Source organism: Macrobrachium nipponense, chromosome 9 (assembly GCF_015104395.2).
Source record: "Macrobrachium nipponense isolate FS-2020 chromosome 9, ASM1510439v2, whole genome shotgun sequence".
In the NCBI taxonomy this organism is placed as follows: domain Eukaryota; kingdom Metazoa; phylum Arthropoda; class Malacostraca; order Decapoda; family Palaemonidae; genus Macrobrachium; species Macrobrachium nipponense.
The window spans coordinates 64,120,381-64,143,337 of NC_061110.1; the positions used below are offsets into that span (position 1 = coordinate 64,120,381).

The 22,957-nt window shown below is 42.1% G+C and overlaps 1 protein-coding gene across 15 annotated transcripts in view; it reads left to right on the forward strand.

The window, feature by feature from the left end:
- The window catches only part of LOC135217998 (DIS3-like exonuclease 2), a 445,369-nt gene that overhangs the window by 407,360 nt on the left and 15,052 nt on the right, over window positions 1-22,957 (forward strand). For all 15 annotated transcript variants that reach the window (XM_064254129.1, XM_064254137.1, XM_064254139.1 and 12 more), the window contains 5 exons: window positions 5,347-5,554; window positions 5,833-5,886; window positions 15,254-15,355; window positions 15,527-17,121; window positions 17,336-17,480. In XM_064254129.1, coding sequence (XP_064110199.1) covers window positions 5,347-5,554; window positions 5,833-5,886; window positions 15,254-15,355; window positions 15,527-17,121; window positions 17,336-17,480 — 2,104 coding nt within the window. The remainder of the gene's footprint in view (window positions 1-5,346; window positions 5,555-5,832; window positions 5,887-15,253; window positions 15,356-15,526; window positions 17,122-17,335; window positions 17,481-22,957) is intronic.

Genomic DNA, 22,957 nt, shown 5'->3' on the forward strand with positions numbered 1-22,957 from the left:
TCTCATTTACCTTCTGATCAACCATCTCCCTCATCTATTCAACCTAATCCTAATCCAGGCTCCCTTACACCTGATCCCGATGCTGTTGCCAGCCTGGAAGTTTGGGTAGACCAGAAATTTTCATTTATGTTACAGGCGATGAGAAGATAGGTGGTGAAGTGGGTGCCAATACTAGTGTTGTAGAGCCTGTCAAACTCCCCAGCACCTGGGAAGAGGCATACTGGTAGTCCAAGGGAGGTCAATGGGGTCTGCCCACGAGCAGTCTCGCCCTCAGGCAGTCCTTTTGTTAAATCCCAGGTCGTGACAGAATGCCATTGGAAAGGCGTCCCAACAGAGGTGTCTCATCTTTTTATGGAGTGGGTTGAGCTCTTGAGGAGTCATCCCCCAGGCGCCAGTGGCATTTTTTTGACGAGTTTCGTTCTCTGAAAAGGAGGACTTGTAATGTGTCTCCTTCTTGCAGCTTCTGGGACAGTTCAGAACACTTTTCACACGATTACAACAGCTTAGAGGGTCAGTGTAGTGAAAGGATACCCTCTTCTAAGATCTGTTCTTCGTCAAGGAAGCCATCCTCTGGGTGCCCATCTGATGAGGCTGCACTCAGGAAAAGTTGTGAGCATCTGTTGGTGCCGGATCTCTATCCTCCTGTGCTCCCTACTCCAGATGGTTCCTCAGTATTAGAGTCTAGCTCTAAGAAGCATACAGCACCTGACCGTCTATTGGTGCTTATGCGTCCTTCTCATGCAGAAAGGGACTGTCCTGCTCCTGCCCTCTGTATCTTCAATAACTCAAGAGCTCCCATTGGCGTAGGAGCACCAATGAGTGCAAGAGCTCCCATTGGCACCTAAGCTTCCACGAGTGCCTGAACGCCCACTGGCGCATAATTTGCCTCTTCTTCAAGAGTGCTCACTGGTTCAATAGCTCCCATTGGCCCAAGAGCAGCTGAGTGCCCAGGGGCGCCCGAGCTCCCAGCACCACTGGATCAGCTTGTGGTTGTTCAGCAACTAATTACTACAGATGTTGGAGCTGATTTCCCTACGGTGTCACAAGGTATGGCTGTCGTGGATCCGTCTATTGCAGCCATACAAATTAAACAGGACAGCATTTTAGGCTTCATGGTGCATACTGCTCCTGTCCAGCTGCAAACAGCCTTGTCTCTTGTTTCTTTAGCAGAAGAAGGGGAAGACCTAGCTATTTTCTAGCGAATTTTTCTGACTCCTTGCCAGCAGCTCCAACTTTGCCAGTCTTCATATACGAGAGATAATCAAGTAGATTGTTTAAGTTGCCTAATCTAGTTCTTTCCTTTTCTTCTCCCAAGGGATTGAAGGAAGTTAACCTTTGGCTTTAGGAGAAGAGGAAATGGGGAATGGTTAACTGTAATTTTCCACCGTCCCAGCTTCCAACAAGGAGACATCTTTGTAACTGGACCAGGAAGACACTCTTTGGATATGTATGCCTCTCCCCAGGGAGACTTTTCTGGACTCATAGACTCTGCAAGAAGGTCAGCCTTCAACTCAGCCAAAATATTGTTTGTGGCGTCGGAAGACCATCTTATCAAGAATATCTTCTGTGTGTTTGAAGTAGTAAGTGGAACGTTGGAGCTTTGGGCTGCAAAATCAAGGCATGTTCGGCGCTGGATGAGGACACTCTTACGGACACCTAAGGAGTAATTTCTTGCCTAGATAAAGGTATCAGGGATGGTTCCCTTGAATTGGCTTCTCTCATTACATTGGGCATTCTGAAAAAGAGAGAACTCTGATGGGATGTTCTTTCACCACCAAAGGAGTGTCTCGGACACAGAGGTCTGCCCTTCTTTACTCTCTTCTGGATGGTAAACACCGTTTTCCCGAGGATACAGTGATTCAGTTTGCTTCTGACCTTCAGAGGAAGTCAACACAAGACCTTCTTGTGATACCACTCCTAGCTCACGCCCTTCTCCTTCCATGCGTGCTCAACCCTTTCATGTCAGGGGAAGCTCTAGGTCATTCCCGAGATCAAGGGGAGGAGTATGTTTCAATCCTCGAACCATTATGAAATCCTCCTCCAAAAGGCAGTAGTCCTCTGTGCACCTGGGAAGCAAGAGGCACAGAACCTTGGATCATAAAAGAGTTGAGAAAAGGCTATGACATTCCTTTTGAGAGCATTCCACCCTTATCCAGCTCTCTGATAGCTTTGACAGCCTACTTGGAAAATTCAGACAGATTCATTGCCCTGTCAAGAGAAGTTTTGTTTGTCTTGCAGGAGGAGGCCATAGAGTTAGTGGTAGATCCACTAACTTCCGGGTTTTACAACCGACTATTTGTAGTTCCTAAGGCCTCGGGGCTGGAGAGTCCCATGTTAGATGTAGATGTAAGCACTAAATCTTTTTGTCAAAGACAGAATTCAAGATGGAGAAGGATCAGACGGTTTTGTCAGCCGTTCATCAAGGGGATTGGATGGTGTCCATCAATATGGAAGATACTTCCATATCCCAATTCACCAGGACTCAAAGAAGTTTCCTCGATTCGTTTTGAGAAACAATATAACAATTCAGAGCCCTGACCTAGTATTCTATTCAGATGCATCCGATCTAGGTTGGGGAGTTCTCTTGGGGCACAAGGAATTGGGGACATGGAATGCTCAACAGAGAGAGTGGCACAACAATTTGAAAGAATTGACTGCCATCCACTGGGTGCTGTTGGAGTTAGCAGACCTGGTCTGCAACAAAGTAATAACTGTCCACTCGGACAATACAACAGCTCTCTTACTTCAAGAAATGGAGAAACGCACTCTTTTTCTCTCTGTGAAGCGGCAAGAGCCCTTTCTGTTAAGGGCAGATCAGAACCACACCAGAATCCTAACAAGGATTATACAGGGGAAATTCAACATCCTATCGGACGAATTAAGGAACAAGAATTAGGTTCTTCCCATAGAGTGGATGTTGAACCCATTGGTATGCCTCAATTTGTGGAGACTATGGGGCAACCGGTTTTAGACCTATTCGCAACGTCATGAACCACTATCTCCCTCTTTACTGTTCGCCTGCCCTGGACACGCAAGTGTGGGCGACAGACTTGATGCTCACAGATTGGTCAGACAAAGACCTGTTTGCCTTTCCAACATTCAAGATGGTGAGAGAAGTCATAATCAGGTCTTACTGGACCATTTCTATGATACTCATTGCCCCATTCTAGCCAACGCATGAATGATTTCCTGACCTTCTAAGAGCTCCTGGTGGCCATTCCGAGATAGTTACCACAGAAGACCAGTCTGTCTACTCAACTGCCCCACTTCATATAGTTACTTCAAGGTCTGTCCACTCTGTCCCAGACTGCATACAGACTGTCTGACGACTCTTACAAGCAAAAGGCTTTTCAAGCCAAGCTGCAAGAGTTATTGCTCAATGCAGAGGGAAGTCCTCAAGTAAAGTATAGCAAGCAAGGTGGGTAGTCTTTCAATCCTGGTTCAAGGAGCATAACATCTCGGCCTCTATAAATTCTATCGCGAAAATTGTTTATTTCCTTTTATACTTGAGGACGTCCCGGAACCTGTCAACTTTGACTATCAGGTGATATAAAGCAATGTTAGGTTCAGTCTTTGAACATACAGGTGTAGATTTGTTGAACAATAAAGACCAGGCGGATTTGATATGGAGAAACCTTAAGATACTAAGACTGTCATAGAACCTGGACCTGATTCTCGTAAGGCTGTCCGAACCGCAATTTGAGCTGTTGAATGCGACTCTTGAGCGATTTAACTAGGAAAGCCTTGTTCTTGGTAGCCTTATCCACTGCGATGAGGGTGAATGAACTCCACTCAATAGATAAGAGTTGGTTGTGCTCAAAGTTATGCTCTATGCACGTTAACCTTGAAACTTTTGGCGATACAAGGAGAGGTTGTGCTTAAAAGAAAGTGATGTTGCCACTGCTCTTACTTCATGAGCTTTCACTTTAAGGTGAATTAAAATACTCTTTAAACAGAGAATGAGCCTCCACAATCAGATTTCTCTAGAATGCCAGGGAGGGCATTCTTGAGAAATCTGATTGAGGAGGCTCATTCTCAGTCTAAAGTGATTTTAATCCACCTTAAAGTGAAAGCTCATGAAGTAAGAGCAGTGGCAACATAACTTTCTTTTAAGCATAACCTCTGTTAGGATTCCATTATCCAAGCAACGTATTGCAAATGCAGGTCAGTGCTCGTTTCCTGTTACCTGTGTGAAATCGAAACTGTTTACAACTGCCATTACCCTGGGTCAGTATTTAGTTGCTGGTACAGTGGTGGTAAGGGTGTACAGGAAGTTGTCTCTTCCTAGCCTGTTCTCTTTGCCTTGAATAAGGTCGTTGAGTCATAAAGGAAGGCTGGAGGTATTATGTACCAGGAGTACCCTTCAGTCCATTTTGATATTTGGGTATGGTTTTTAATCTTATTTTGGTTCTGCACCCTGGGGAGGGGCATTTTTTGTGTAGACCTTGCTAGCCATGGGCTATTCATGAGCTGCATGGATCCCACTAGTAGAGGGCTATTCCTGGCTATACCGCCACATCTCTACAAGTTAAGATAAGCATCATCCAGAGGCAGTTAGTTATCTGTAAGCCCTCTTAACAGGTAAAGAACCAACAAGCATTATCTAAATGCTTAGCACTACCTATATCTTTTCATTATTTTTTTATGAATTGTAATCAACTATCCATGGATCCCACCTCCTACAGTGTGGGATTCAGCTATGTAACTACTTGGTAAGGTGCATACATAAAAACATTTATATAAAGAAAAAATAAGATTTTATGTATATTTACCAAGTACGTAGTTACATGATAAGAGCCCTCCTCCTTCCCTCTCATGGATAGGAAGGCATAAACAACTGATTTTCAGTGCTGAGTTGGTTCCACTCTCCCAGAATTGTGCTGGGTATTGCCTACCCAGAACAATAGAGCGCTACCGCGAATTTCAAAATTCTAGCTGCCAACCTATAGAAGCTACATAGCTATGTAACTATACTTAGTAAGTATACATAAAATCTTATCTTATTATAAAAATATAATTTTTTATATAGCTTGGCTATTATTTATGGGTGGTGGGGATTCAGCAATTTATATAGGGATCCAAGGATCAAGTTCTCTAAAAGGGCAAACAGGAGTTTGCTATGGGGTGTGGTCACCATTTTGTTTTGTAAACACGTGTGGATTTTCTTAGTGTGCTGGTTCACAGTTCGTAATTGTTGATTGAATGAAGGATATCTTTTTTTTAAATCTTTAGTATCCTCAAGCTTTGTATTTGCTAATGAATAGTGCTAAGAGCCCAATTGTAGTGCAACTGTTAGAAAGTTTGTCATGAAGAAGACCAACATTTTTATTTGATTTTTGTTTACAGGATGGCTAACCAGGACCACAATTCAACAGCCTCATCAAGGCGGACTACTCCTCCTCGACAAACCCCCAATCGAACTTCTGGCTGTGGCACACCAAGTGGCACTGGCACCCCACGACATCTGGCAAATAAGAAGCCACTTCCTGTATTTAACTCCTACATGAGTTTATTCCAAGTACAGGAGAAACTCAAGAAGGGAGAAGTTATTGAGGTATATGAGCTAGTCTAATAGTTTATTATTATTGAAATCATTTTTGTTTACTGTAAATAATATTTTAAGCTACACTATACCCATATTTTCACCCCAATATTTATTGAGAGATTGATTGATGTGATTGTTATGCCTTTACAAAATTAGTAGTACTACTGTATTCATAAGGTTTTCTAGTTCTGTTAGTGTTTTTGATCTTATGTAGTGCTATCCAATAGTTTTCAATGGTTTTTATTGCTATCTATTGATTTTAATGATTTTTTCTTCTTTTTTTACAGGGAGTCTTGAGAATTAATCCCAAAAATTATGAAGATGCGTATATCAGCGCGCCGGTAATTCTCGGTATCAACCGTTTCATTTTTGTTTTGGTTTCAAAGCCATAGTTGATATTAACTTGGCCTTTCCTTGTCAAGTAGTTTTAGCAGTGCTGTTTATTGTTGGATTTTTGCCAGTGAAAAACTGATTTAAGTGTGTGAACAGGTATTCAGTATTTTTTAGGAAAATTGTTAGCTAATCAAGTTATAGTACTGAGAAGCTGAATTTGAAAGCATACTAAATTCATTTTCATTAGCATTGCTGAATTTTAGCAGTTATTTATTGAATATTATTAGTGAAACAACCATTGTGGGTGCTAAACCCATAGGAATTACTTCTAATTAAGTCATTTTGTTCTTACAGTGTTCAAGCTTTTGTTTCAAGTATTTCATACTATCCCAGTAGTTTTTCATATTTGCATTTATAGCTTCTATAATTGACTTCTGGTTTTCTTTGAGAATTTAAATTGAGAAAGTTGGGTATAGCTCTTTCTGTTTAAAAAAAGGCTCTTCATTGGCATGTAGAAGTACTGTTCTTCAGTATAAAAGCACTACGTAATTATTACTGGTATCTAAGCATAATAAACAAAAAATACAGGTCACACCATGTGAGTACATACAAAAATATTATAGAAAATTCAAGTTTGAAAATTGAGTCAAGTGTAATTATTGTCAATATTATTCCTACAAAAACAGTATTAACAATAATTAACTGCTTAATATTTTATATTGAATACCATCAACAAAAGGTGGTCCAGTCATTGAAGTTTGGTAACAAGGTAGTAAACTAGCAGAATGCAAGTGAAAGTATGGGAGACTCAACCTCCCACTTCATAAGTAGTATCATGTCTGTTGTATCACTGCTGATCAGATGTGACGTGCCCTCCACCTTGGCAGCTGTTGGTGAAGTTGAATTGTGGATTGTTTTGAGTGGTTGATGATTATGCCATGTTATTGGATTATTCTCTGAGTGATTTGGATTGGAAGGAGGGTACCTGATAATTCATCTCACAAGTATGATCACTATAAGTGTCCTGGATGTGATCTGTTTGCACAATTAGGATCCTCTATAAATTGTCTTATGTCATGCAGAGACGAGGAATTTTTGCTGCATCTCATTTGTGTTTAGTGTGCTGCTTGGCCTCCTGCCCAGTTCCAAAGGAGGAACAAGGGCAGTATGACATTGGTCGCCCTTGCTATATTTTGCCTTCCCCAAACTGTACCGTAGTCTGAGGAGAGTGTATACAGACCAGAAAGCTGTCAGCTGGCTCTCCCTCTGTGTAGTATTGTGGTGGGAGGGCCTGCTTTCCCCTCCTGCTGTGATGCCTACCTCCCAGGCCTTTGCTGGTCTCCAAGGCATTCACAGGAAACAGAGGAGCTTCTGAAGTCATTGTGGTTTTCTTCTTCTTCTGTATTATTATTATTAGCTGCCCTTAACGCCAGTGAGCATGGTTGTTTGGAGGGGATAGCACCTCTGATCTCAGGATTGTAGAGTTCATTATCCTCCAGTCACTCCTCCACTGCTTCCCCTGCATGTGACACTGCAGCAGAATTATGATGTCCTGAAGGAGGCTGAGACCTGCCTCTTACAGCTGGATACCTATTTTGTGGGATGATATACAAACTTGGTTGTGAATGGCTTTGTTGTAAAATGCGAATTGTTTTATATTCTGGCTAATCTCTTCTTGAAGGGCATTAATTTTCATAGCCTCTTTTTCCTGGCAGGGTTCAACCAAAAGTGGGTATGTTTTGAGAAATGGATGAGTACAATAGCCAAGCACTTGACTGCTGTGCTATCAGCATTGGACTTTTGAGTGGGCTGGACCTCTTGCAAGGTCTCACTAGGTTCCCAATGGTTCTCTTCCTGAGGAAGGGGTCAGGAGTCCTACTGGCCCTTGTAGTTTCCTAGTTAGGCTCTGGCTGCCTGTCTGTCGGCATAAGCGCCATATGGTGCCTTTGTTAGGTATGTTATGGCACCGATAACTGGATCTCAGCCTGTTATGGCGCCATAAATTTATTTATGTATATATCAATTTTATACTAAGTTATTCCAATAACACCAGACATCTAACAACACCTGCTTTGGTGGAGGTCAGAAAGCAGGTTGTTTGAAGGAAAGTTGCTGTCCGGAACCCAGACCTCAGCTTTTACTCGGATGCATCAGACGTAGGTTGGGGAGCTCTCCTGGAGGACAGGGAGGTCTCAGGGAATTGATCACATGAACAGATGAGTGACCACATAAATATAAAAAAACCAAGAAAGATTCATTTAGGGCTTCAAGCCTTTGCTCTAGAAGTAGTTGGGAAAATTGTTGTTGTGCATTCGGACAATACAACGGCTCTTTCTTACATCACCAAACAAGGAGGGATGCATTCCTTCTCTCTTTGCACAACGAGAGACCTCTTTGTTTGGGAAAAACAAAATCGAGCAGCAATCGTAACGAGATTTGTTCGAGGAAGGATGAACATCCTAGCAGACCAATTAAGCAGAGTGGACCAAGTTATCCCAACGGATAACTTGGATCTATTTGTGACGTCCAAAAATCATTGTCTCCCTGTGTTTTGCTCTTGAGTCCAGATCCTCTAGCATGGGCAACAGGTGCCTTGCTACAGGACTGGTCCAACAAGGATATGTATGCCTCCTGAACAAATTCAAGTCTCACAGAATGCATCAATGACACTGATAGCTCCCCTCTCGCCACTAAGAGAGTGGTTCCCTGACCTTCTGGAGCTCCTAATCGACTTTCCAAAACTTCCCAAAGAAACAATCTTCTCAGGTAGCCGCACTTCAGATGGTATCATCAAGGACTGTCAAATCTAGCCCTGACCGCTTACAGACTGTCAAGAAGTTGCTCAGAGCTAAAGAATTTTCAAAGGCAGTTTCGGACTTTATGGTGAGATGCAAACATCAATCTTCTACAGACTTCTATCACACAGGTAATCAATCTTCCGCACTAGGTGCAGAAGTGATAATGTCTCAAGTACTAAGACGTCTGTGATGGAAATAGCAGAGTTCTTGCTATTTCTGAGGGTTTTTAGAGAATTGTCCATGTCTACAATTAAGGGCTGCAGGTCGATGCTTTGCTCAGTATTTAGAGGCCTGGATCTCACTAATAACCAAGATATTTCTGCTCTCCCGAAGTCTTTTGACCCATGTAAGTTAGAGAAGTCTGAGTTAGTGTCATGGAATCTATGGTTCTGACATAGCTTTCAGGACCTACTTTTGAGCCACTGAGTTTTGTATTTCAAGAATTTAACTAGGAAGACTATTCTTGGTTACGTTGTGCAACTGCCTAGAGAATCAGTGAGATTCAAGCAATTTATAAGATTAGCTTCCCGCAAGGTGACACAATATGCTACTGCACTAGGTTTCCTGGCAAAGAATGAATTCGCCAGCAAAACCCCAGCCTTGTTCTTTCTGTATCAAGAACCTGAGCAATGCCTTAGGTACAAAAAAAAAAAAAAAAAAAAAAAAAAACAAAACAAAAAAAAAAAAAAAAAAAAAAAAAAAAGCTTTACTTCCACAGAATTGGGAAGATACAAGAAACCTCCAGTAATCTGTGGTGTTTAGTCAAAGGCCCATCTCAGCCCTTTAATGAAAAATATTTTCTCCTTTTTCATAAGAGATTTAATAAGAGAGGTACACTCAAATTGAAGAGAAACTTCTTATTTTTAAGGCTAAATCACATGACATTAGAGCTGTGGCTACGTCTTTAGCCTTCAAGCACAACCTCTTGCTATATTCCATTATTCAAGCAACTTACTGGCGGTGAAAATTGGTATTTACTTCATTTTATGTAAAGGAAGTAGAAACGACATTTAGTGACTGCAGTACTTTAGGCCCTGGGGCAGGGTGATGCGTAGGAAGTACACCTTCCTATCTACTCACCTTATTAGAGGTTGTCGAGTTATAAGGGAGTGCAGGGATACTGTGTACCTGCGTACCCTCCATTCATAGAAACAGGTTTAGTGCAATGTGATTTGTCACATGTACAGCAGTGAAGGATTAAGGACTCAGCAAAGGATTTGTTAGAAGTCAGGAGAAACATATGTAGAGAATTTTACAATTTGCTGATAATGAGTCTTTGGGCCATATGAAATCCAATGGATGAAAAAACCATTTCACATCAACTGCTTGATATAGTGACAATAATCTATGGTCTTGATAGTGTATCCATTGGGCCTCAAGAATGAATGCCTAACTGTCTGTGAGGTTTCCAAAGAATTGAAGAATTGTGCTGTCAGTGTTTGATTATGCTTAGAATTTTCATAACGTGATGAAAATATGAGTGCACAGTCAGAATGAGGTGGTTGTCATTCCACTAGGTGTTAAGGACATAGTAAGCAAAATGTCATTGTAGAGATGGGGGTAAACCTTAGCAGAAGCGGTTAGAATTAAGGGAAAAGAAGCCTAGAGTTTGAACAAAGTTTGCCGTGGGAGAAGCCAATCAAGAATTTTAATAGATTAATTGTCTTCAATATCTGACAGAGCTCAGACAGGAGAGTGAGCCAAAAATTTTATAATCTAATCTAATCTAATCAGACAGGAGAGCACTCCATAGAGAAATTGCACCTTGTTGCGTAAAAAAAAATTTCCCTACAGGAGACAAGCCAGAAGAGGCATAGCACCTTTGATGGCACTGAAGTAGGTATGATAGACAGAAATGGTAGTAATTTAGCAGCCATGAAAGAATGAATTGGGAGGTCAGAGGTGAAGCGATAGAATGTCTTGTGTACCGAGGAAGAAATAACACGCAACAATTACGGACTCGTCAGGAACCTAGGCCAGCATAACATACATTGACTGACTTGCAAAATCACCACATATTGGTTGGGCTTAATTGGCTCATTCCTTGCTAAGCCTTCCCAGAGGGAAGATGAAGACTTCATAAGGGAGGTTGTATTCCCTAATTAGTCTTTTGGGAGGGAAGATAAGGCTTAGCTCTTAAGAGCCAAGCTAAAAATCAATATGCAGCACTCCAGGCCAGGTAAACTTTGAGGTTGGCCAATTTAAGAAAAAAAACCACTGGAAACATTCAAATGCACTGTGATCACTGAAATTCATTCATTATTTTATTCATCTCGCTACCCTCTACAATCAGATAAATGACGAAGAAACTAGTACCGATAATTATGAAGATACGAAATTTAGGATATGAAAGTCACTGATGATAATGTGCAGAATCTGAGAAGTTTATTACTGTAGTTGACTTACAATTAGGCTAACTCGGGAATTTAGGCAAAATGTGTTAAAAGGGGTCTGTCCGAGAGGGAAGGAGAGAAACTGAATATTCGGTAGTAGATATCCTACCCACAGAAAGTCTACTACCCATTTCTCCGCTCCATACCTTTCCCACTTAGCGCACTGGCCTACCAGGCATCCCCCTACCCGTAGCAACGGAGAGGGAGAGTCGCCCACTCTATCAACGACCCCTTCTGCCCCTTCCCCTAGAGCCCCTACCAGGCTTGTAGGGGCATGATTGAAAGGGATGTTGTTTCTTTGTCTTGGCCTGTGAGGAAGATTGGAAGACCCTCACAGAAGTAGAACTCTTAGGAGATTTAACAGGTGAAGATCTTCTCACCTGTTGCTGAGGAGGAGGAGGGTGTTGTGAACGTGCCTCTTGACTTTGATACTGCCTGATGGACTAACCTGTCTTTAGTATCTGTTTGTTGTCTGTGGATCGAAGCTTCCAATTCAGTGTGAAACAGGAACTGTGAATCAAGCAGATCCCCAATCCTTAGAGCCAACAAAGACTCAGAGTCCACTAAACTTGCCACCTTGGACGGTGGTGCATCTCTCCTGGCCAGGAGGTGGTTGGCCCACAAGTTGGAGCTAAGGTGTACCAGGTAAGAAATAGCCATAGCCTCGGACTGTAACAGTCTATTGAGAGAGGAAGAACTCACTAAACCTCCCTCAGAACTATCCAAATCCATCCTGGCTATCGCGGTGGAGACCGTCTGGAAGATGGAAGCCGTAGTAGTCCCCATAGCTAAGAACTCTTGTGATGAAAAGGAAGGACCTTCAGACCTAACCTGTTCCAGAGTTTGGCCAGGCTTAAGAGATCATGTCTGGGTTAAGGTGATGAGGCATCAAATGAACTGTATTGGTAGAATAGCACTATGCCACACAAGAGGAGGGGGAAGAAACTTGAATGATCTAGATCACAGAGAGCCATCTCAGTCTGACAACAGAGTTTACACGTTGCAGGATGGACTGAGTGTGACCCAACAAGGGGAGCTCAAAAGAAGTTCTAGAGTCCTGTTTTAGCACTCAGCAAGGCCTCTATACCCATTGGGGTGATAGAAGACTGAGCTTGTGCCCTACCCTCAAGATTGTTGAGCTCCCAAATGAGATCAACAACCTCTGCAAACAAAGACATAAACACTTAGGTGTCTCCCTCCTTCTGTTCTGGCACAGACGACCGATGGCATGAAGAAGGTTTGGCATTATCCTCCTCCTGTAAAATTGCTGGTGAAGCTTCCCAAGACAGCCCAACATTCGGGACAATATTTGTTGATGTGTAAGGTCTAAAACCCAAAGGTTCTTGAACCTCATTTCGCAACGACACTTGCACACCGTCCCGGCTTGAGCAGCGTACATCCTCGTGAGAAGAACCATGTACATGATTGCGTACATGTGCGTCAGGTGAAACATACCTGGTGGCGGGAGGAATCACATATATGAACGTGTGACGATTCGAGTACACAACCATGAGAAGCCAACCAAGCACGATCCTGAGACAAGGAACGTTGCCAAAGAGAGCTACCTGAAGGAGATGGCATCCTAAGACTAAGGTCTCTTCCAGAAGAACAAGAAACATGTCCACGGGCCAGTGAAGCTTCACATTTTCAACCTTCAGCCTCTGTCTTGTCTTGCCAAGCGAAGAATCCTTAGACAAAGCTTGAGCGACCCTCGCATCTGCAACCTTCAACCTTTTAATCAGATCTTTATCGTCCTTGCGCTAACTAACTGGTACAGGAACAGACAAAAAGGGCTTGCCCCCAATCCTGTCAGCAAGTACATGCAGGGACGATTTCATGTTCACATACAGGAACAGGTGAAGATAGGTCACCTCCGACATCATCAGCATGTACGCGCAGTGATGATCCATGCCTGCGTACGGAAGATGTTGAAACACCCTTATTGTTCTCAACACTCACACTGTCACAAACACGTACATAAGAGGGAGAGACACGGCCGTGAAGGGAAGACAAAGATACATTACTCTCACAGCGTACAGGATATACGCAGCCATGTATCAAAGAAAAGGATGCCTTCCTTCCATTATCTCCACTGACAACCTCATGAATGCGAATGTGTGAGGAAGAAACACTACCTTGTGGGCCATGTGGCAAAACACTTCTCTCACTTGCAAGAACACGGATGTGCATGGGAGAGACATGCCCATGAGGGGGAGAAGGCGATGCACTCCTTTCACACGAAGACAACGAAACCACAAAGTCCTTGATCCTCCAATGTCTGACACGATGGCGAGGGGGTGGTGGAGAAGGAGAGAAATTCCTCTCTCTACGAGGTCTCTTACTAGCAGGAGTAGGAGAAGAGACCTTCCGTTTACAACTCCTCTTTGAAGACACAGCAGAAATCCTCTCTTGCAAAACAAAGTCCAGTTTCTTGTAGACCGCTTGCACAGCACAGACGCCTCAGACTGCTCAGCAAGAGAAGACGATGATGTCATACCGGGTAGCGGTGATGTCACAGCTGGAGGATGAGTGGTCACTGCATCTGATGTCATAGGCTGAGAGGATGCTGGAAGTGACATCACGACATCTCCAAGACCAGAGCTGGTTGATGGCCTCACTGGCGGAGCTCTAAGGCACCACCCAGAGAGCATCAATGATGACAAAGTAGCTCCGCAAGGTTGCAGCACGCAAGAACCAATGTAGAGGAGTCCTTGGGGTAGGCAGGACTGCTATAGGAGCCAGAGGGGGTGGACGCCTCCAAGAAATGCGACAACAGTCTATCCAAGGAAGGTGAACCCCGTAGCCCCAGCAATACCCAAAGAGTTGCCATCTTTGATGACTCCGAATCTGAAAATAAGACATTAGATGGCGTAGCGTCCTCCCTCTCGAGTATAAAATTAGAACCTGAGGGAGAGGGCCTACATTAAGCATAATATCATTGTGTTACTCCCGATGCTTCCATCAACAAATTGATGGAAGAAAAGGAAGGAGACAGGGGCACACTCGGGCTAGCCAAAGGGAGAGGGAGATGCCCAATCATCCATCTGAGAAGAAAAACCTTCCCAAGAAGGAGGAGTCAAAACTGCGATGTTCTCTCTCCTTGTAAAACACTCCACTGTGACTTAGGCCAGGAACGACATTCCGGACAAGGGTTAATTATTGTTCAATAATTAGCACAGCACCTACTGCACATTGTATGTGGGTCAGTAATAACAGCAGCTAAAAACCTTGAGCAAGGAATTCCTCGAATGCCTGGCTCATGCATTGATGAGGTCGTGGAAGCTCGGTAGAATCCATAATGCAGAAACAAGCACACTGAAATGGAAGAAACAGTCACAAATCAACCGGCTAGGGAGGAGAGCAGAGCGAAAGTGTCATATTCTCCAAGGCAGTCAAGGAAAGGCTGAATCGCCATGAGGCGGTGCATGGTCTCTGACCAGCTATCACCTCATACGTGCAAGAGTTCCCAGATCTCGCAGATTCCTTGCTTACAAGCTTTGATTGTTTTTATCCAGTTACCAGCTAGCGCTTTGAAAAACATCTTATTATTAAGACCTCAAGTTTGTTAGCTATGAAAAATACAAATTGATTTTAAAATTTGTCATATTTTAACAAAACTTATACAGTATAAAGTTAAAATATATGAGTAATAAAAGTATGAAAAGCATTGCCAGAACTTAGCCAAGTAGTAGGTAAAGTTGGAAACTCGGCTGGAATTACCTGGCAAGACTGTGTTTACCTAGGGCCATCATTTTTTAGGGATGTATTCTATATTCCGGGATTTTCTGTGGTCCGGCAGTGGCCTGGTCCCAAGGTTTCTGGATTAAGAGGTTGGACTGTATCAGTTTTTTATGCCTTAGGTACATTCAGACCCTTTGTACAGTCGAGTGCTAAACTTGAAAATCTAACATCAGGAATTTTTCCTTATGAGACCATAGTAATGCTTAGCATAGTCTGGTTGCTCTTTTCTTTCATTCAAGGTTTGTATTCATTTTAGTTTAGGGGAAGTAGTCTTAGAAAAATTTAGTGAGGAATAGCAGATATGTGTTTTTCAAGGTCTGTGTATGCTGGGTATGTAGTTAATTGAGAGAAAGTAGTCTCAGGGAATTTTAGTTAGAAACAATAGCTGTGAGTTGTATGTATTTAATCCTTTTACCCAATTTCTTTTGAATTATTTTCTTTAGGACGGGGCGATGGACATTTATATTGGCGGGGTACGTGACCGCAACGCTGCCCTGCACGGAGATGTGGTTGTGGTGGAAATTAAACCCCATGACCAGTGGAAGGTAAAATATCAGGTTATATTATAATAAATATGTAGATTCAACATTTCTCTACCTCCTGGAATTATTTCACTGCACTTGAATTCATGAATTTTTGAATAATTTTGTAAGTAAAAAGTGCATATGCTGAACCTTTAAGCAATAAGTATTAAATTAAACTTTATTCTTTTTCAGGTGCTGTATGAACAATTAGATGAGTATTTAGAAAATAAACCCCATGAACTAAGTATTGTATATAAACCTCTGGAGTATGGTATATCTGCTTCAGTGTCCTCCAGTGCTGCTTCCCCATATAACCATATGTCTTATAAAACTAATTACAAACCAGCTATTCAGGTAAAGGAAAACAGAATAGAGTGCACTAACATAGAAGGCTTAGAAAATCTTGGTCGTCTTGAACAGTGTGATAGTGATGTTGTTGTAGAAGATAATGAAGAATTAGAAAAATGTGACCCAAACACTGTCAAAGTTAAAAGAAAAAGAAGAGGGAGGGGAAAGAGAGGACAAATGCAAAAATTTGGTGATGGTGAAATGAAGAGTCATGATCATGTTCCAGATTCTTGTACTCCAAAAGTTGAACCAGAATTCAATGATTCAACTTCTTGCACACAAGATGATGAAACAAAATTAAAAGGAGATACACCAGTCCATGATTCTGATGATGAAGTAAAAGGCTGTGCTGTTCCTCCAGATCAGCTCAGTGAGTGTGACTTCACAGATGATGAGAGTGGATGTAGTGAAATTCTTGATTATGAACAGGCACGAGAAGATGAGGAGTTTATCCGAGCTCAGTGGGAAGCCTACCAGGAACAGCAGAGAGAAAAAAATGGTGACAGTGGTTCTCCAGTTAAGCAAGAATTATTGGCAGTCACAGATGGGATAAACACACTACATTTAAACAAAAAAAATTCAGCTGAAGAAATTTGTACACAAAACTTGAATATTGAAATGGAAAAGGGGGAACAGAGTGCCAATTGTGTAAATAGCTTATCTACAGGTGACCAAGAAATAGGTGTTGGCAGTGCAGTGAAAATAGATGCTATGCTTCATAACACAGAATCCTTACAGGGTGCAAAGAAAAGGCGAAAGTCCAAGAAAAAAAATAAATGTACTAAAAGTGAACATTTGGAAAATAACCATGTACCTTTTAAAGGAAAATCTAGGAACGCCAAGGTAACACATGAAGAAATTGTATGTAAGGTAATCCTTGGTGCAGAACAGCATATTAGATCTGTAGGAAAATCTGAAAGTAAAACTGCAGTGATGGAGAAGTCAGTTTCTGGAAGGGAGCTTGTTAAAGGCTGTAGTCCAGACACTTATGATGTCCAAAGAACAGGTGCTAAAAATCATAGACAGGGCTCTCAGGGACATAAAAGTATAGGTGAAACATCTGGAAAAACTGTGTCAGGGGTAACAATGACAAATCAGCATACTCCTGGCAACAGTAAAACTAGAGAAGCCAAACATGTTTTGCCAAATGTTATCCAAGTTATGAGGCTACCTGTATGGGAGAAATTTGTACAAAAGACAGCGCACGTTGTCTACATTGTCACCCAAAAGCATCCCAGAACAGCTGCAGGTACTTTAAAACTTTTTGCAGATAAAAATCCACATTTAGCCCTCTTCTCACCTAGTGATTATCGCATCCCAAGACTCAAAATTCCTATGGTACAGTGTCCTCCAGACTTTATGGCAAGACATCAGGATTATCTTTCAAGAATATTCCTGGCAAAAATTGTAGAATGGAATGAGCCAAAATTTGCCTTTGGGTAAGTTTATTACAATATCCTATTGGATTGTTGTGCTAATGTACTAAAAATGATAATGTTGTATTAGTCTCTAATTGTATAAGTAAGCAAACTTAAAGTAAAGTCTCCCACGGCTTTATTCTAGATGTCCCTTTTATCAAGTAGGTAGATAGATTGAGTACTGCACTAATATTACTCAAAATTTGTCATGTTCAAATATCCTGTATGTTGTCAGAGCACTGGTGCGTGATATAGGTCAGGTTGGAGACATCGAGGCAGAAACAGAGGCATTGCTTATGGAAAATGATGTAGATTACTCAGAATTCCCCGAAGCAGTGACGAAAGATTTACCATCAGTCCCTTGGTCAATCCCTCCTAAGGTATGTTAAAAATTTAAGTAACATGGTCCAAGTTTTGTTATTACAGTTGTATTCCTTCATATTTTCGGAAAGAAAGTCCATCAACAGATTATATTTGTTCATATGAGAATACAAAGATTTATGTATATGTAATACCTTTGGCAATACCTGGTCCAGTTGTTGTATCTATATAACAAGGTTGTTAATAAGAAGCAGGCAATTGAGGGGAATAGGATCCACCCACTCAGTAAACAATGTGTTTTTTCTTCAGCCACCCTCCGTACTGCATACCAAAGTACACATGCTATTCACCATGCCTCTTGTTGAAGCTGACTTTTCTGAGTATTCTTGTTCCTACAGCAGTGCAAACTTTCATCTTTTAAGTGGAATACTTTCGATAATAGCCGGTCAGGTTATTGGAACTTAATAAGTACTAGTTAACTAGTGGCAGTTGAGGTAGAGAGGGCCCCCCCCATTCACTCGCAAAGTGACACCTTTTCTTCACTCTCTCTGAGCAGATTTACTGAAGCACTCCAGCATGGCTGCTGTTGTAACTGACTTAAGGAATTTTTTAGTATCAACAATTATGGTTTTTTGGGGGTTTACTCTTAGTATTGGACATGATTGCGTGCATGGTTCACATCTTGACCCATTGACCCTTATTCTGAGTTCATCAGGCAGTTTTGGAAATTTTTTGCTGTCAAATGTATGTAAGTATTGGTTGTGTGCTCAATGGAAGAGGTATGGTTCAAGGTGGAAGAAGGCGAAGATGAATCAGTTGGCATCCAGTACCCAGCCCCCTTCCCCATCTTATGCCTACCACCACTTCTTACTTGGATATTACTCTCCCCTTCCCTGCCACCACCACCACCTCCATAGTTTAGTGTAAGGAAGGTACACATAAACCATACAAGTCAACTGGCTCTCCTTGTACTTGGTGCTATTGCTTGGGACCCTTCTTTTTTGGTCCTTATATTTTTGCTTGACTTATTGGTCTGTGCCAGTAATATACAGCTGTACTCTGTAGTATACCCAAAAGACAAAGGAGCTGGTGAGGCTTTGTGGTCTTATCTTGGCATTCCATATCATTCCTTATAAACCTTAGTGTGACCTTTGGCTTCATCTTTAAAAGTTCTGCACTCAGATTTGCGTCCCTTGATATACTGTTAACCATTGCTTTTCCCCACAAGTCCAAGAGTGCTACAGTGGATGTACCTGCTGTGGCTGATGCATTGGCTTAATTTTCAGGATGGCTATGTTTTGACTGTGTTCTGTACTTAGTAGACAGAGAAGGTTTGGAGACCAGTGGTCAGGGAAGGTCAAGAAAGATCTACCATGCTTTGTCTTCCTCTTCCTCACATCGGTGGAAATATAGGAAGGCTCAGAGAGCAGCCCCACCCAAGATTGCTAAGAAATCTTGTCCTGGCTGTCAATCTGTTAAGTGACAACAATCACCACTTGTGTATGAAAACGGGCAATCATGATTTGTGCAGTGCATGGGTCTGCTTATGGTCAATCACCTATGCTGGGGTCTCCTTATGCAAGGTCCCCAGTGTGTGACTACAGTCAATCCTGGTGACCTGTTTGCAGTTCTTGTAAAAGGTTCAACATTGACTCTTCTCATGCTTGTGATTCTGCAGAAGCACACAGGGAAGAGCCTCTACTTCCCAAGACTACTGGTGTTGTAACTCCTCAGAGCCATCTTGGTATAGCCTGGAGTGTTTGTTTGGGTTGAGAAGCATGCACAGCTCAAGTTTGCCCTGGTCCATGCAGTGCTCAGTGTTTGGGTTGAGAAGCATGCACAGCTCAAGTTTGCCCTGGTCCATGCAGTGCTCAGTGTTTGGGTTGAGAAGCATGCACAGCTCAAGTTGCCTTGGTCCATGCAGTGCTCAGTGTTTGGGTTGTTTAGAAGCATGCACAGCTCAAGTTGCCTTGGTCCATGCAGTGCTCAGTGTTTGGGTTGAGAAGCATGCACAGCTCAAGTTTGCCTTGGTCCATGCAGTGCTCAGTGTTTGGGTTGAGTAGCATGCACAGCTCAAGGTTGCCTTGGTCCATGCAGCCCTCAGTGTCACTCCAGGCAGGATAGACAGTGTTCTGCTCTGCTCATGTTCAGTGCATCTCATTACCTCATTTCCTCAGTTGAACGCACTTTGTGCTTTACCGTAGAGTATGTAAATCCTTTCAGTTTCCTTGATTCCCATTTGCATTGAGTGTTTTGGTGGAGTTATATTTAGCCTGTTTTTTAAGCAGATCAGTAGTACTACATTCCTCCTTACTATTCTTGAAGAGGTAGATTGATGAGGCAGTAGAAACAGAGAACTGATGCTCAGTACTCCATTACACACCATGCAGTGTCCAGTAGGGCTCCTTTGAGACCCTGTAGGGGTCTTCTTTTTCACAGTTGAAGCAGGATAGTGGGAACAAATTGGAAGGTTAGCAAATAAAACTCCAGTTCTCCTTAACCTAATTTATTACCTTAAAGTTACAGGGTAAAACTTACTCAATCTTATTCCTTTCTCATCAAACATATCATCATATCCCTATATCTAATGTAGCCTAACTTGAGATTACTTGATTTTACCCAGACCACCTACGAATCTAAACTTATTTCCTTAACTTTAAAAATTGTGACAACCATTTAAGAATCTTTATGTAATGCTATTGGTCTTAATCTTACACTTTTCCCCACATAGAACGGAAACCCTTCCAAAGTTCGAAAGATAATTCCGACTTATCATGTCTGCTATGGAATGTCCAGCAAAGATGGAGAACTTGAGTTTGAATTTGGTAAACCACTTCACTGTTAGTCCAATTCACACTTTCTGCGCTTCTCTCAAGTTCTCAAGTACCATACTATCCTTTGTAATAAGTACTTGATTCAGTTACTATATCCAAAAGAGGTGGGCATCCAAGTGAAGGTAGACATCAGTGTGAAAGTGGGTATCCAAGTGACGGTGGGCGTGACTCGCTCACTCATCCCTGTCTATCAAACTGCAGTGAAAAACTAATTAAAATGGACAATGAACATTAATTAAACAATCCCTCACCCGCAAGAACACACAAACATAAATAAAATAATTAGATCCTAAAATCTAGTTTCAAAATTGCCTAACCTAATAAAAATACTATCACACCCCCTGACTTTTTTTTTTTTTTTTTTTTTTTTTAACTACCCCACTGTACTCTGGAATTGGACCTTGACCTCAGGTCCATGGTCTCATACATCACCTCTTCTTCACTGACTAACCACATTGGACTTTCCTAACCTTGGTTCTGAACTACTTACACCAAGCTCATTTAAACTCTGAATACTTGCATCGCCTTCAACTTTGCCAACACCTGACATGGCTGCTATCATCTCTTCCATGCTCTCAAGCTATCAAAATTTTCCTTATTTACACTTGCCTTCTAACTCTTTCTTACTCGCACTCACTCCCACATTCACTCTTTCAACACTTTCACTCAAAGGGGACTTGCACACACTATACGTACCGTCGTCTTCACACTTGCATATCCTCATATACATTCCTTGTACTCACCAAGTCCACATCCCACTCAAATCCTTCAAAATCTATTACGTCCTCATCCTCACTACTACCCAACAACATTGCAAGGATATTTTCACTTCTCACACCTACCTGCTTCTCAAACTCCTCAAATCAAATAACTGTAAATGTACCCTTACTCTTTCTACTCCTCTTTTTAGGCTTTCTCTTTTGTTCCACTAACACTAGTTGTATATCTCCCCAATTTATGTCTTCTATTTCTTCACTTTCCCTTTCCTACCTTAACCCCTTTGGGACCGTGACGTTTCTACAGCGTCATGGATAGGGTACAGTGACACTCTCTGCAACGCGTATATGTCGTCATAACTCCATAGCGTAATAGGAAAGCTTGTAGTGTTGGGTTATGCCTCGTACTGGTTTTTGCAGGCGTGGGTAGACTGTACCAAGACACACTGAGCTGCTCTTATTTTTTTGTCAGCCAATCGTGGACATTCTTATTTATGACCTCACAGCCTTCTCATCAGTTGATGCACAGTTATGGTTGAGTTCACTCGTGTTTTTTTGTGATTTTATTTATTTGATGATTTTCTTTGTTTTTACTGCAAAAACATGAGTGAAAAAAGATATAAATCTTCCAAGGAATGTGTTCCTTCTGAGGAAGAGTATGAGAGTGGTGACTAGCTCTCAAGTGGTGAAATAAGTGATAATGAAGTAGGAGAATGATAGCCACTTGGCATAAACGTCATTCTGTATCTGAATGACTGGCTTCTTCAATCCCCTTCGATGGAAAAGCGTGCAAAGGACTTGAACAATTTTATTCTCCTCACTCAGGAAGTGGGCATTGTCATCAACCTTCAGAAGTCCCTGTTGACCCCATTGCAAGAGAACCTCCTTTTTGGGACAAGTCACAACTGCCTTTTTTTATTATTATTATTATTATTATTATTATTATTATTATCATCATTATTATTCTTCTTCTTATTCTTAATCACCAGCTGCCCTCAGACGGTCCACAAGTATCTAGCCCTTTCATCTTGCTCAGCCCATCATTGGATGACCCTATTGGAGACACTGTTGTCTGTCGAGACATTCGTCATGTTTGGCAGACTTTCTATGATATTTTTGCAATTCTACTTCAAGGCCAACTGGGACAGGAAAACACACGGGATTATGGAAAACACCTACATGTTTCCCATAACCTCAGAGATCAAGTTGGTATGGTGTTGGCGTGCCACCTCTGTGGCTGCGAGTTTGATTTTCTAGCATTCCATTGAGTAGTGAGAGAGGTCTATTTCTGGTGATAGAGGTTCACTCTCAACGTGGTTCAGAAGTCACGTAAAGCCGTTGGTCCTGTTGCTGAATAACCACTGGTTTCATGCAATGTAAAAACACCATACAAACAAACAAAGCAAGGGTGGCTGTTTGAGCAAAGAGTTTTGGAAGGAAAGTCCCTTCCTCCTCTGAGCCCTAACCTAGACTTCTACTCAGATGCCTTGGATCTTGGTTGGGGAGCCCTCTTGGGGAGCAAGAAAGTTTCTTGGACATGGTCCCCAGGAGAACAGAACATTCACATCAACGTCAGAGATCTGAAAACATTTCACTTAAGGTTTCATTGCTTCTTGACCATAGTTGACAACAAGACTGTGGTGGTCCATTCAGACAATATCACAGCCCTAACGAACATACAAAAGCAAGGCAGCACTCGCTCATTTTCTCTGCCAGAAAGCAAGAGACCTTCTACTGTGGGTAAATCAAACTCTGGTGATTCTAGTCACTAGATTTATTCAGGGCCAAATTAAATGTTGAGGCAAACAAACTGAACTGTCAGAAGCAGGTCCTTCCCACCAAGTGGACCTTGGATTCCCTGGTCTGTCAGGATCTATGGAAACTGTTGGGCAGGCCGACATTGAACCTGTTTGCCACCTCAAGGAACCATCACCTTCCCCTATTTTGTTCTCCATCCCCAGACCCTCTAGCATGGGCAACAGGCAC